Raw genomic sequence first — 15,195 nt, 5'->3', positions numbered from 1 at the left:
AACAAGGAAGTGCTGTTTTTCCTGAAAGCTCTCTGTACCATTGGATGCCTTGCATCCATTTAAAGGGATATCAACCAGATTCCTTTTCCTATGGCTTCCTCAAGGTGTCAACAGTCTTTAGACCTAGTTTCAGGCTTTTATTTTGAAATATGAGGGAGAAAGATCACATTGTGTCAGTTGCCCAACAGAGTGGGGCAGCCATTGTCTCTCCCACTCCTATTGAAAAAGCTACAGTCCCGGTTGATATATTATCGATTATATATTTTGAAGATTAACCTATGTTCGTTTAAAGATTAACTTCTTGTTAAACCAACCACAGTGTCATATTTATAAAATGCTTTTCGGCGAACGCATACCTAGCCCAGAACATAGCTAGCCCAGAACATAGCCCAGTTGACAAATTATTTCAAACAGTAACCAGCCAAGCAGAAGTGTTACAAAACTCAGAAATAGAGATAAAATAGAGATAAAATTAATCCCTTACCTTTGATGATCTTCATATGGTGGCAATCAGAAGACATTAATTTACTCAATAAATGTTCCTTTTGTTCGATGAAGTCTCTTTATATCCAAAAATCTCTGTTTTGTTAGCGCGTTTTCTTCAGTACAGGCTCAAACTCAGTCAAAACAATCAGACAAAAAAATTCAAATTGTATTGGTATAGTTCATGGAAACATGTCAAACGATGTTTATATTCAATCCTCAGGTTGTTTTTTAGCCTAAATGATCTATAATATTTCAACCAGACAATAACGTCGTCAATATAAAAGGTAAACAAGAAATGCACATGCGCCTGAAAAAACACTGCGTCACGTTAGGGTCCACTCGTTCAGACTGGTCTTACTCCCTCATTTATAAGAATACAAGCCTGAAACGATTTCTAAAGACTGTTGACATCTAGTGGAAGGCATAGGAACTGCAAATGGATACTGTAATGACATTGAATAGAAAACTACAAAACCAAAAAGAAAACTACTTCCTGAATGGATTTTTCTCAGGTCTCCGCCTGCTATATCAGTTCTGTTATACTCACAGACACAATTTTAACCGTTTTGGAAACTTTAGAGTGTTTTCTATGCAAATCTACCAGTCATATGCATATCATATCTTCTGGGCCCGAGTAGCAGGCCGTTTAATTTGGCCATGCTTTTCATCCAAAATTTAGAATGCTGCCCCCTACCCTATAGAGGTTAAGAATATAATGTTGTGTTGTTACGTTTGCACTTTCTATTGAAAAGGATGATGTTAAGGGATATAGTTGATAGGTAATCAGCTAGCTGCTCTGTTATCCAGACCCTGCATGTAGGGACTTGTACAATACTTGAACATGGCTTTTGAACATGACATTCGTGTCTCTTTATTCATTAATCTAACATATCATACTGAAACCGTTCCCACTCCAGGAACTCCCGCTAATCACACTCACCTGTGACACACAACACTGACCCATCTGCTCTGGAGAGGCATTTGCCTGTTTGTCTTCAGTTTTGTGTGGCGACAGGAGTGGCATGCTCAGGCTTGCTCTGGTGTGAATTTATAAAGGGGCAAAAACCGCCCCAAATACATTCCCTCAACAGTCTCACTGTCGGAGTCTGGCTCCTTGGCCCTGCGGCTGTTGCTTTTGAACGCTATTCGGAGGAAGTCGAGCTTAGACATTGATACAATTGTCAGGAAAGGCAACATAAGCCCCAATGTAAACCAGATTCTGTAAACCATATTCTTTGGAGTGTCTTTTCTCACTACTGTGAGAGTGAGTTCATGGAAATAAAGCTATTACAGATCGGTTACAGATCTAAAAGATGGAGTGAGAAAATGGGTCACTTAGATTAGGTTTAAACGAGAACAGATTCTTTCTTTGTCAGAGGATGACAAAGAAAGAAAGGCCATCTATAATCCAGACACCAAAAGATTAATTACATCATCATCTGAGTCAGACATTTGACTTGTGCCAAGAATGAGATATGCTGATTAAAGGAAAAATAATAAGAGGTTATAAAAGTTAAGTCAGAGAGCCTTGGTCCTGAAACGTCCTCTACTACCATACCAACTGGCTGTGCTTGCGTCCTTGTCTCCACAATGGTTGTGTCCAAAAAGAATTGGAGACAAACTCACGCAAATTATATTTTACCTCATAACTGATGTGTCAAATGTGCTATACTATGAAATCGCCTTTGTGAAATCTTGAAATAGCTTCCTGATTCACAACTCAGTGGTTTTGGGCACTTGGTCATGTCAATCTCCCCTGGCCTCTCTCTCTCCTACCTATTCACGCTGACCATAACTGCTCCGCAAATGGAAAACAGGAAAGAAAGAAAGTGCCTGAAGGCAAAGGGAGGAGAGGGGAATGAGGGAACGAAACTGATGCTATTGCTTGTAACTGAAAATTACTAATGGGTGGTGGGGGGCTGATTTTACAGACCATCCCACCTACATGGCTCTTTATAGGGGGTGTTGTAAAATGGAGAGTCACTGAAACAGATGGGTTGATGGTCTCAGGTGGTGGTAACAACACACACACACGCACGCACACACACACACACACACACACACACACACACACACACACACACACACACACACACACACACACACACACACACACACACACACACACACACACACACACACACACACACACACACACACACACACACACAGGACCTGGGGTCTGGGACACATTAGGGCCCTATTAGTGACCTGAGCCTGCCTTAATTGATCCAGAAGCCAAATGGTTGTGCGTGCTGTCATCTGACACCCTGACACACAGATGGAACCTATTAAACACCAGTCCTCCTGCATTCACCCTCAGGCAAATAAATGTATGTTTGTGTGTGTGTGTTTTGTGTGCATGCGTGTGTGTGTGTGTGTTTGCGTGTGTGTGTATTCACCCTGAGGCTAATACCATGGTCCCTTCGCTACACAACAGAGACATAGAGCACAACAGACACGTCCATACGTGCTGTAGTATCTACTCATCATAATCACAGAAAAATAGATGGCATGCACTTCCAGGCAATGTCTAAATGTCTAAATCAGCGAGGGTGAACTTTAAACCCATTTTGCGCCCCATGGGGAGTTTGGTTTGTTCTGCCGTGGAGAAAGGAGGATAGATTGTTGTGATAAATATGTTGCTGCAGTAAAATGCAAACAAAAGGACAGCCACATGTGTGTGCATGTTTACTGGTGAGGGAGATGCTGTAGTGGGTGAGAGAATCTCATCCGTGGCGAGCTGAACGCTGGGGTTAGCGGAGGGCTTAGGCATTGTTTTAAAAACATCTTCTTGGGAGAGCCCAGGCCGAGCCCAGGATGATGACTCAGAGAATCCATGTCAGCTATAAATATAACGCTCAAAGACAGACGGGGCTAAAAACAGTTCCTTATTTCGGTTCTAAAGCTGCAGTCTGTGATTTTGAAAGCTGTTCAATGGTCATTTCCATTATTTATTACATTTGTTCCCTTGTCCCATATCTCAGAAGTATACCGAAACAAGTGGCAAGGACCCATTTAGTTGTTTTTCAAATCTCAGACTATAGCTTTAAACAATGCATCTCTCCGGCTCTCCACAGAATCACCACCCAAAGGAGCGTTGAGGATGCAGAGGAGGTGGAGCGAGAGCGTCGGCGGAGGGCCCGGGAGTCCTTCCGCAGTATGGGCAGCAGCAGCACCTCAGACCCTGGAGGTCTTTCACTAGACAATGTGGTCCTGGCTGAGGACGGCCTGTAAGTACCCAAATACAGTCTTAGGAAAAAAAGGTGCTCTCTAGAACCTTAAAGGGTTCCTTGGCAGTACCCATAAAATAACCCTTTGAAGAATTGTATTTGATTCCAGGTAGAACGCTTTTGGTTCCAGGTAGAACCCTTTTGTGTTCCATGTAGAACCCTTTCCACAGAGGGTTCTACAAGAACCTGGAGCCAAAAAGGGTTCTCCTATAGGGACATCCGAGGAACTCTTTTGGAACTCGTTTTTTCTAAGAGTGTACTTTACTTTGACTCATCCAAGATGATAATGGAGTTATTGAACCTATAGTAGATCAGTCATTTGAGATGACTAATTTCCTGTCCCAAACATTACTCATTCACCCACTCAGTCATGTCCCATCTCTCAAATCTAAACTACAGTGTCTCTATTACAGTATGTTTTGGATTGTACTGATGCAATGATTTATATTAAGGGGTGTTTGTCAGACTTCCCAGCTGTGGATGCCTCAGTCTATCATATCATGGGAGTGCTACTGGGATGGTTAGTTCCCCTTGCTTGCCATACATTCAGTTGTTTATGGATCTGCTCCACAATCCTGAGGATGCGTGGTTACAACAAATAAATATTTCCTTTGGGAAAAGTCATTAATCTCCATATCTCCTCTTAATCCCTCTCTCTCTCTCTCTCTCCTCTCTCTACCCCAGTCGCTCTTCCTCCCTCTCTCTAACTCTCTCTCTCCCCTACTTGTTCATTCTCTCTTTTTCTCTCTCTCTCTCCCGCACTCATTCCTTCAATCTCTCCGAGTGAAGAAGAACACACAGCTGCCTTCCCATTACAGCATCTCAGAAGAATGTTAACTACAAAGTGTCTTGAAAAATGACTACTATGTCATGGCCCTTATCATAACTGCCACTTTTAATCTCACAGATTTAATAACAGACTGTCTCTCAAACACCTTCTTCAAGTGGGGAGAAGAGAGAGTAAAACAGCTGATCATGTCAAAGGCTCCACGTTTCTAAACCTTTCTAAACCGGGTCACTTTAACTCTACCTATGTGTACATACTACCTCATGTAACGGCGTTCTTCTTTTGTTGAAAGAAAGTCGGACCGAAATGCAGCGTGTAAGTTACTCATGTTTATTAGGAAGACAAACGAACGAACTATACACGAATAACTAATAAATACAAAAACAACAAACAGAACGTGAAACCTAATACAGCCTGACTGGTGAAACTAACACAGAGACAGGAACAATCACCCACGAAATACAAAGCGAAAACCAGGCTACCTAAATACGGTTCCCAATCAGAGACAACGAGAATCACCTGACTCTGATTGAGAACCGCCTCAGGCAGCCAAACCTATTAAACACACACACCCCTAATCAGCTACAATCCCAACTACTACAAACCCCAATATGAAACTACAATACATAATAAACCCATGTCACACCCTGGTCTGACTAACTAATAAACTAAAACACAAAATACTAAGACCAAGGCGTGACACCTCAATTACCTCGACTAACCGGTGCCCCCACACATTGACTCTGTGCTGGTACCCCCTGTATATAGCCTCGCTATTGCTATTGTTATTTTACAGCTGCTGTTTAATTATTTGTAACTTTTTGTTTCTATAATATATATTTTTTTCATCTTAACTTCTTAAAGCATTGTTGGTTAAGAGCTTGTAAGCAAGCATTTCACTGTAAGGTCTACTACACCTGTTGTATTCGCCGCATGTGAGAAATACAATTTGATTTGATTTGATTTAGTGAATGACTTGACGTGTAATTGTTGCTTGATCATAAAACAGGCATTCGAAAATGTCAAAACCTTTTCAAGCACTCACTGTTCTCTTTCAGTTATTAATTTTGATATTTTACTCTGGCATTCACAAGAATCTCTAAGTAGCTCGAAGAACCAATCAAACACTTATGTCAGAGACAAACAGGTTGAGTGGCGAATGAGGGAGCCCCTCCCCTCTTACTAAAGAGCCACTATCCTGCCCTCTGATCATTCTCACCTCTCTTCCTCACTGAAGAGTTCTACTCTAGCTCTCCTCAGCATTACTTGATCTGTTTTCATGTTTAACTGTTAACAGGTTTGCCGTTGAGGTTAAGCCGCCGAACGCAGGTTTTTCCGTCTTTTGTGGTGGGTGACTTTAACGAAAGGAAGGTTTTTGCTTCCGTAAGTATTAGCCCATGGTGGGAAAAGTACCCAATTGTCATACTTGAGTATAAAAAAAATATCTTAATAGAAAAGTGAAAAGTAAAAGTTAAAGTCACCCAGTAAAACACTACTTGAGTAAAAGTCTAAAATTATTTGGTTTTAAAAATACTTAAGTATCAAAAGTAAATGGTATTGCTAAAATATACTTAATTATCCAAAGTTAAAGTACAAATCATTTAAAATTCCTTAAGCAAATCAGACAGCATGATTTTCATGTTTTTTATTTTATTTACAGACTGCCAGGGGAACACTCTAACACTCAGACATAATTTTCAAACAAAGCATATGTGTTTAGTGAGCCCACCAGATCAGAGGCAGTAGGGAAGACCAGAGATGTTCTCTTGATAAGTTTGTGGATTGGACAATTTTCCTGTCCTGCTAAGCATTCAAAGTGTAACAAGTACTTTTCGGTGTCAGTGAAAATGTATGGAGTAAAAAGTATATCATTTACTTCAGGAATATAGTGGAGTAAAAGTTGTCAAACATAGAAAATAGTAAAGTACAGATACCCAAAAAACTACTTAAGTAGTGCTTTAAAGAATTATTACTTAAGCACGTTACACCCCTGGAATTAGCTTGGTCTATTCTTCCTCCTTTTTGTCCTGTGATAGCTAGCATCACACTAGCTGCGAAAACTTGGCTATCCTACCGATTAGCTTTTTACCTGGAAGGGAAGAATTACTAGCGAGCTCTCTCATTTAGCTCAACCCACTACCGTGCCACGTTGACTAGATCGACCTCCCTAGCTTTACTGCTTATAGGTCGAAAGCCATGCATTTGTTTGTCGCAAAATCAACATAGTGCTACCTTCCTTTGGCTAACTTTGTGTTAACTAGCTAATGTGGGGGAAACAATAAGTCAAAATTGAATTTGTAGTATTTAAGCTTAACATGATGAACAGGAATGACATTTACTCTAACCAAATAAATCAAATCAAATGTTATTTGTCACATGCGCCGAATACAACTGGTGTAGACTTTGCCGTGAAATGCATTCTTATGAATCCTTCCCAACGATGCGGAGATTAAAAATAAAACAAATAACATAGTAGCTCGAGGAATAAAATAAAATACACAAGAATGGAGCTATATACAGGGAGTATCCGTACCAGAGGTATGAACTATTTGAGGTAGATACGTTCATGAAGGTAAAGTAACTAGGCATCAGGATAAAAAATAACATGAGTTAAATAAAAAGCAGAGTAGCAGCAGCAAACTATGAGTGTAAAAGTGTGTGTGAGTGTGCATGTGTGTGTGTGTGTGTGTTTGTGCATATGTAGTGTACGTGAATGTGTGTGGGTTTTGTGTGGGAGTGACAATGCAGGGTATGTGAGTGAGTGTGTGTGTATATATATATAGTCTAGTGAGTGTGTATATGGTGTATATATATAGTCTAGTGAGTGTGTATATGGTGTATATATATAGTCTAGTGAGTGTGTATATGGTGTGTATATATAGTCTAGTGAGTGTGTATATGGTGTGTATATATAATCTAGTGAGTGTGTATATGGTGTGTATATATAGTCTAGTGAGTGTGTATATGGTGTGTATATATAATCAAGTGAGTGTGTATATGGTGTATATATATAGTCTAGTGAGTGTGTATATGGTGTGTATATATAATCAAGTGAGTGTGTATATGGTGTGTATATATAGTCTAGTGAGTGTGTATATGGTGTGTGTATATATAGTTGAGTGAGTGTGTATATGGTGTGTATATATAGTCTAGTGAATGTGTATATGGTGTGTGTATATATAGTCTAGTGAGTGTGCGTTGGCTCAGTGCAAGATAAGAGTCAGTGTAGATAATGATTGGCCAATAATGTCAAGGACATGGAGGAGCTGGGCCTCAAATCAAAATCAAATAAATAGACTATGAATAACGATAATTTGGCTGTATATATGGGGTACGAGTACAAGTCAATGTGTAGGTGTAGGTGTATGAGGTAATTGAGGAAGATGTGTACATATAGATAGGGGTAAAGTGACTAGGCAACGGCATAGATAATAAACAGTAGCAGGACCCTATGTGAGGAGTCAAAATAGTTAGTGTTAAAAGGGTCAATGCAGTTAGTCCAGTTAGCTATTTGGTACTTCGTATTCTCATGGCTTGGGGGTAGAAGCTATTCAGTGTCTTGTTGGTTTCGGACTTGGTGCATCGGTACCCCTTGCCGTGTAGTTGCAGAGAGAACCGTCTATGACTTGGGTGGCTGGGAGTTTTGACAATTGTTAGGGCTTTCCTCTGACACAGTCTGGTATAGAGGTCCTGGATTGCAGGGAGCTCGACCCCAGTGACGTACTGGGTCATACGTATAGCCGGAGTGAAGGTAGAAGGCTTATCTCTCATCTTGGTAGCCCCTCGATGGCAAGGCAAGCTCTGGATAGTGGAGATCATTCTTCCGCTGTATGATAAGCCTTGGCAACTCCCGTTATGCAGGGTTCTGCTGACCCAAGCGATCAGAGAGAGTTTCTCCCCTTAACCGGATGCCATATCCCTCTGGGCTTGGCCCATGAGAGGTTAAATCTGGATGTGACAGGCTTGCCTCCCGGAGTCATTGATACTATCCAGAGTGCTAGGGCTCCTTCTGTTCCCTCACTGTATGGAAACAAATGGTGTGACCAAAAACAGATCGTTCCTAACCTGTTGGGTAGGACCTTTGGGCCAGTAACTGAAAGGTTGCTGGATCGAATCCCGGGGCTGACAAGGTAAAAATCTGTCGTTCTGAGCAAGGCAGTTAGTTGCTAATGTCGATTAAGGCAGCCCCCCGCAGTTTTCTGATTCAGAGGGTTTGGGTTAAATGCGGAAGACACATTTCTGTTGAATGCATTCAGATGTACAACTGACTAGGTTCCCCCTTTCCCTGTGCTCTCAAACTGAGGTTTTATGCTTCCTGCAGGACCTTTGAAACTGGGGGAAGGCTGTCTTTCCAGCCACTATCTCGGCCTGTCATATAGGCTTAAACAAGGACACGGTGGGAAAACACCCCTTGTTATGTCATTTCATGAAGGGGGTATGTTGCTTATGTCCAGTTCCCAAGCTTTTAGTCCCGTCATGAATTTATTTGTCTTTTGAGCTTGAAGCTATTTCACAGCGGCCTTTTTACCTCTGGAAAATGTGGAGAAATATCTCTCCTTTAAGACCGCTTTAATGGTCGATTAGGTCTGCAATGCAAGTGACTGAACTACATGCACTGTCAGTTCAACATTCGTGACTACAGTTTGCCCTGGGATTTAACCTTGTTGCCCAACTTCGTCTTTTTACCTAAGGTCAGCGGCAATTACAATTGCCTCACTTTCTAGCTTGTGGCTTTCCACCTGCTGCCTTTCCCTTCTACAGAAGAGGAGTGGCTCCTCCGTTTGTGTCCAGTACGCGCACTGCGCATTTACTTGAATAGGACAAGAGCAATGCCAAGAGCGACCAACCCTTGTGTTCTGGGCAACTCCCTGCAGGGGGAGGCCCCTCTCTCGTCAACGGTTGTCACATTGGATTGTGGAAACTATTATATTGGCCAATAATAGCAGCTACAGGAGGGCCTGAGGGCTCACTCCAACAGAGGTATGGCTATCTCTTGGGCATTGTTCAAGGAGATTAAAGGAGATTTGTGATGTGGCTTGTTTGGCATCCACTTATACTTTTGAGGTTCTACCGACTAGACATAACTGCACCTTCATTGGCACATACTGCCCTCAGTGTCGGTGCCTCTGAGGGTTTATTTTTGTGAGACTGCCTGGATTCGTAGAGTATGTGCTATACAGGAGTTGGCCATATCCCACAGTGTGGGAGAGTGGCTCTTTAGTATGAGGGGAGGGGCTCCCTCATTCACCACTTGATCTGTCTGTCTCCAACAAACGTGTATTATTGTTTCTTGGAGCTAGTTAGAGATTCTGGCGAATCCCAATGTGAGATACAGTATCTCACTCATAATATCAGAGAACCGGGGTTACACAAGTAACCTTAACCGGACTGCACACACGCCATCACGCGCATGTTGATTTGTCCCCCCACACCAGACGCGATCAGGACACGTAGGTTGAAATATCAAAAACTCTGAACCAACTATATTAATTTGGGGACAGGTCAAAAAGCATTAAACATTTATGGCAATTTAGCTAGTTTGCTTGCTGTTGCTAGCTAATTTGTCCTGTGATATAAACATTGGGATGTTATTTTACTTGAAATGCACAAAGTCCTCTACTCTGACAATTAATCCACAGATAAAAGGGTAAAAGTTAGTTTTGTAGTAATCGCTCCTCCTTCAGGCTTCTTCTTCTTCTTTGGTCTTTATATGGAGGTTGGCAATCAAATTTAAGGTGCATTACCTCAACGTACTAGACTGGAGTGTGGACCACAGTTCATCTTTCAATCACCCACGTGGGTATATGCTCCTAAAAACCAATGAGGAGATGACACGTGGGTATATTTGGGGCGGCAGGTAGCCTATTGTTTTGAGCATTGGACCAGTAACCGAAAGGTTGCTGGCTCAAATTCCTGAGCTGACAAGGTAAAAATATTTTCGTTCTGCCTCTAAACAAGGCAGTTAAACCACTGTTCCTAGGCCATCATGGCAAATAAGATTTTTTTCTTAACTGACTTAAATAAAAAATAAACATATGCACCTAAAAACCAATGAGGAGATGGGAGAGGCAGGACTTTTCGAACGTCACAAATAGAGCTAAGTTCTATTTTAGCGCCTGGCTACACAGACGCGCGTGAGCAGTGTGGGTGCAATGATTGAATAACATGTATGTGTGCATTTATTTTGCAATGCTCGCGCACACTACGCGTGCAGTCTGGGTAGCATGTAAATGTCCTCTTTGTCCCCAAGGGTCATAATAGTTCAGAGAGATCAAACTTCAAGACAACTGTCAAGATTGGTTTGGGGTTTGCTGTTATTCAATTTCTGTGTCGTTGACACTCGCGTGCTGCTCTCTCAACAATGTAATTACCAGCCCAGATTCAGACCTGCTTCCTTTCTCGTTGTTTTCAGAGTATCATGACATGTCAGAGCCATTGCATAAACATTCCTCTCCAACCGGTGCCTGTAGCTTTATAGGGCAGTGTCTTTGGTGCCAGAACGTACCACTTCATAACATCTAAACAACATCTACATGACTAAACACCTGACAAATCACACCACCACAATTACTGCCCATTATTTCTGATAATATATATAACCTGCCATCTGGAAACATCAATTTACTTTAGTAGCTAACCTGTTTAATCAACATTGGAATGCCTGGTGGGAGCATTCCATTCAGCCAGCTCCTGCAAAGATGAAACAGACGTTTATTATAGGGCTGTTTTAATGAATGGGGGATAGAGAGAATAAAGAAGTAGGGAGAGGGAGAGGGAGAAAGAGGTGCGCAGCTAATCTGTTAATCACTCTTTCTGGTAATTGATAGAAGGTTCATGGAGTCGTTCAGCCAGATGCAGAATTTTGGACTAACCTGGGGAGACCACTGTGAAGTTTACACAATTAAATATAACTACTAAATGTCCTGTGGTCGTGTTGTATGAAAAGCAACACAGTATTGGTCTAGAGGCAAGTATCGTGCAGTGACTGCAGTAAAGATATAAGAAAAAAAATCAACACATTGTTAGTCTAGATTCTAGAGGTAGATATCGTGAGGTGACTGCTGTCTTTTTGTAACTAACATAAGAAAAACCCAGTGTTTATTCAGCAGGTGTTATGGTGAGGACAAAATGGCTGTGTGGTGATGAAAGGGTAGTTAACATATCTTCTGTTGCGTCTGGACCACAGCCATGTCAATATTGAGCAACCTGGGGGAACACGAGGACAGTGCTCCCTTGTGTACTTAAAAAAAATGGATCTTCAAAAATGTAGGACATCTGGATTTTTGAGCTTTTCCACCATTTCAATACTTTGAAACAAATGAATAGCTCACAAAATAAAATGCTGATATGTACATTTATACTGATTGCATAGCGTTCTTGCCCTGTCAATTGTTTGTCAAAGAGGAGATGACGGTAAAATTCACAGCCTTATCCACTTTTATCACTATTTAGGCTCCCCACCCACTGCCTATACACCATGGCCCCCACATGATTGCCTACCATGGCCCTCACATTGGGCTCTGCCTCTCTCCCTGCAGTTAGTCTAAGCCCTTGTTTACACTGGCTCTTAAGCGCTCATTACAGAAATCACTTAATTTAATGTCGGTTGACGGAAGGTAGCGGCTCTCGACTCCCAGGTGCCAGTTCATTTGTCCAGCTGTGTTGTCTCTGGGTCCCCGCAGGGCCTGTTGTCCTCATAGGCCCCTTGTCTGTTTGACTCTCTATCCCCTGGTATCACCATTAAGATTAGCCTCTGTACTAAAATAACCCAGGACTGATTCAGTGTTCAGCTGTAGCAATCTCAGTTATTGTCATCACTCCTCTCCCAACCCAAGTGTGAGTGTGTGTGTGTGTGGTGGGGGGATTCACCACACACACACACACTTGGCTTGGGATAGGAGTGATGAGGTGTGGGTGGAAATAAAAACACCACACCACATATACACACATACATATGTTAGCCTGTGGCACCGGCTGTAGAGGAGGAATAACACCAGAGTCTACAGAGGGCTGTTCCAGCTGTTTTCCTGCATTGTGTGTTTGATCTGGTCCTGTTGGTGTTAATTGATGGGCTCAGCAGCTCCAGTCCGCATTTACACCTCTCATCCTGCTATCCATCCCCAGCACTCGCTAGGCCGCTGGGAGACAGCATTGTAAGCTGTGTGTGGGCCACGGACGCTCTCACTGACACTGTAGTTGACATGTTTAGCCTTTACTGTAGAAGCCATGTTTGCCACATACTACAGAACACATTTGGCACTTTGGGATGTTTCACGCCAACCAAAACATCTCACTGGTGGTCATATTACAAAGCTGTAGTCCTCTCTCCACCATCTGACTCAGTTTAGCTTTGAAAGGATCGTAATAAGTAGTCCTATTACCTTAATGATTGGATTTACAGGCACTTATTCAAAGGAAATTGAACATTATAGCCATAATGGTTAGTTTTATCCAGATTTGATCTTCCTTGCCACATTCTTTAAGGGCTTTAAGGGCACAAAGATCGTTTTATCTCTCCTCTTTGTGTCCCAGGTATGAGAGTGATCTGAAGCCTAGCAGCAGCTCTCCTTCTATGGAGGAGGACGAGGGCTTCAGTGACTGGACCCAGCGGTTGGAGAGACGCCGGCAGCAGGCCCAGCGCATGGAGGAGCTCAGTCAGGCCCCAGAGGAGCAGGACCAGAGGCCCCTGAACGGTGCCGCAAAGGCCCCCACACCACATACCCTGTCTGCCTCAGCCACCCCCACCACATCCACCTCTCGTCTGCAGAGACAACACAAGGCAGAAGCGGAGGATGAGGAAGAGAAGAAGTTGGCAAGAAAGGAAAGTGAGAGGAACAGGAGGGAGCGAGAGGAGGTGGTGAGAGAAGAGAGGGTGCAAAAGGAGAGGGAGAGAGAAGAGGAGGGAGCGAAACAGAGGCAGGAGAAGATGAGGGTGCTCAAGAAGAGAGAGGAGGACCAAAGACCAGATGCTAAGGAGATGGTATTCTTGTGCATTATTTGTAATTATATGCTAATATGTGATTAATTAAGAACATTTACAAATTAGAATATGATTATTCAAAAATGTCTGTCCTTGAAGTAGTCAACCATGTAAATGTTTAATGTTCTTACCATTTCCAGTTGAAAGAGAAGAGAAAAGATGTGAAGGTCTCCTACACATCCCAAGTCGTCCTGCAGACGGAGGCAAAGCATGCTAACACCAACGGAGACACAGCTGGGGAGGAAATTACATCATATATGGCCAAAACCAAATTAAGAGCTCCCAGGTAAATCAGGGTGTATTATGGTATATGGATATGTATCACTAGATCTGTTTCCACATTCAATTACATGGCAAGAAAATCACATGGCAATTCACATTGGGACAGATACAGATATAGGAAACGTCCCCTTTCCTATGCGCTTACTGTACCTTATGCAGGTGTGTAATGGGCATTGCATGTGTGGTTTTCACTCAGCAGGGTTTTCAGGAAATTTCTCTAAAGCCATCCTTTTAAATTTGGTGTACTTTTATTTCTAAATTTTTCTACAGACTCAATAGAATATATGGAGAAAAAAACGGTTCAGAATATTAGGGATCAATAAAAGAAAGCCATGTAAATGCACACATATTCGTCTAATTTTCAGCATCAATTGGTAGATTTAAAAATACTGATCTTGTATTTGGAAAGTATTTAGACCCCTTCCCCTTTTCCACATTTTGTTACGTTACAGCCTTATTCTAAAATGAATGAAATACAAAATTGTATTCATCAATCTACACACAATAACCAGTAACGACAAAGTGAAAACATTTTTTTTTTAAACCACAGGAATACCTTATTTACATAATTATTCAGACCCATTACTTTGAGACTCTAAATTGAGCTATGGTGCATCCCTTTTACATTGATCATCCTTGATATGTTTCTACAACTTGATTGGAGTCCACAAGTGGTAAATTTGGAAAGGCACACACCTGTATATATAAGGTCCCACAGTTGACAGTGTATGTCAAAGCAAAAAGTTCAAGGAATTTTACATGAAACTCCTAGACAGGATTGTGGCGTGGGACAGATCTGTGGAAGAAGACCCCAAGAACATAGTGGCCTCCATAATTCTTAAATGGAAGAAGTTTGGAACCACCAAGACAATTGCTTGAGCTGGCCGCCCGGCCAAACTGAGCAATTGGGGGAGAAGGGCCTTGGTCAGGGAGTTGACCAAGAACCCGATGGTCACTCCGACAGAACTCCAGAGCTCCTCTGTGGAGATGGGAGAACCTTCCAGAAGAACCAACAATCTCTGCAGCACTCCATCAATCAGGCCTTTATGGTATAGTCAGTAAAACGCACATGACAGCCCACTTGGAGTTGGCCAAAAGGCACCGAAAGGACTCTCAGACCATGAGAAACAAGATCCTCTAGTCTGACCTGAAAGCCAAGCTTCACGTCTGGAGGAATCTGGCACCATCCCTATGTTGAAGCATGGTGGTGGCAGCACAATGCCGTGGAGATGTTTTTCAGTGGCAGGTACTGGGAGACTAGTCAGGATCGAGGGAAAGATGAACGGAGCAAAGTACAGACAGATTCTTGATGAAAACCTGCTCCAGAGTGCTCACGACATGAGACTAGCGAAGGTTCACCTTCCAACTGGACAACGACCCTAAGCACACAGCCAAGGCAATACAGGAGTGACTTCGGGACAAGTCTC

At 42.3% G+C, this 15,195-nt stretch overlaps 1 protein-coding gene across 2 annotated transcripts in view; it reads left to right on the top strand.

The window, feature by feature from the left end:
• Positions 1 to 15,195, top strand: part of LOC135509558 (non-muscle caldesmon-like) — a 62,675-nt gene that overhangs the window by 11,063 nt on the left and 36,417 nt on the right. For both annotated transcript variants that reach the window (XM_064930308.1, XM_064930309.1), the window contains exons 2-4: positions 3,567 to 3,719; positions 13,039 to 13,486; positions 13,627 to 13,772. In XM_064930308.1, coding sequence (XP_064786380.1) covers positions 3,567 to 3,719; positions 13,039 to 13,486; positions 13,627 to 13,772 — 747 coding nt within the window. The remainder of the gene's footprint in view (positions 1 to 3,566; positions 3,720 to 13,038; positions 13,487 to 13,626; positions 13,773 to 15,195) is intronic.

The sequence above is a fragment of the Oncorhynchus masou genome, chromosome 22 (genome assembly GCF_036934945.1).
Source record: "Oncorhynchus masou masou isolate Uvic2021 chromosome 22, UVic_Omas_1.1, whole genome shotgun sequence".
Classification (NCBI taxonomy): Eukaryota; Metazoa; Chordata; class Actinopteri; order Salmoniformes; family Salmonidae; genus Oncorhynchus; species Oncorhynchus masou.
This window is presented reverse-complemented; position numbering and strand designations above follow the sequence as displayed.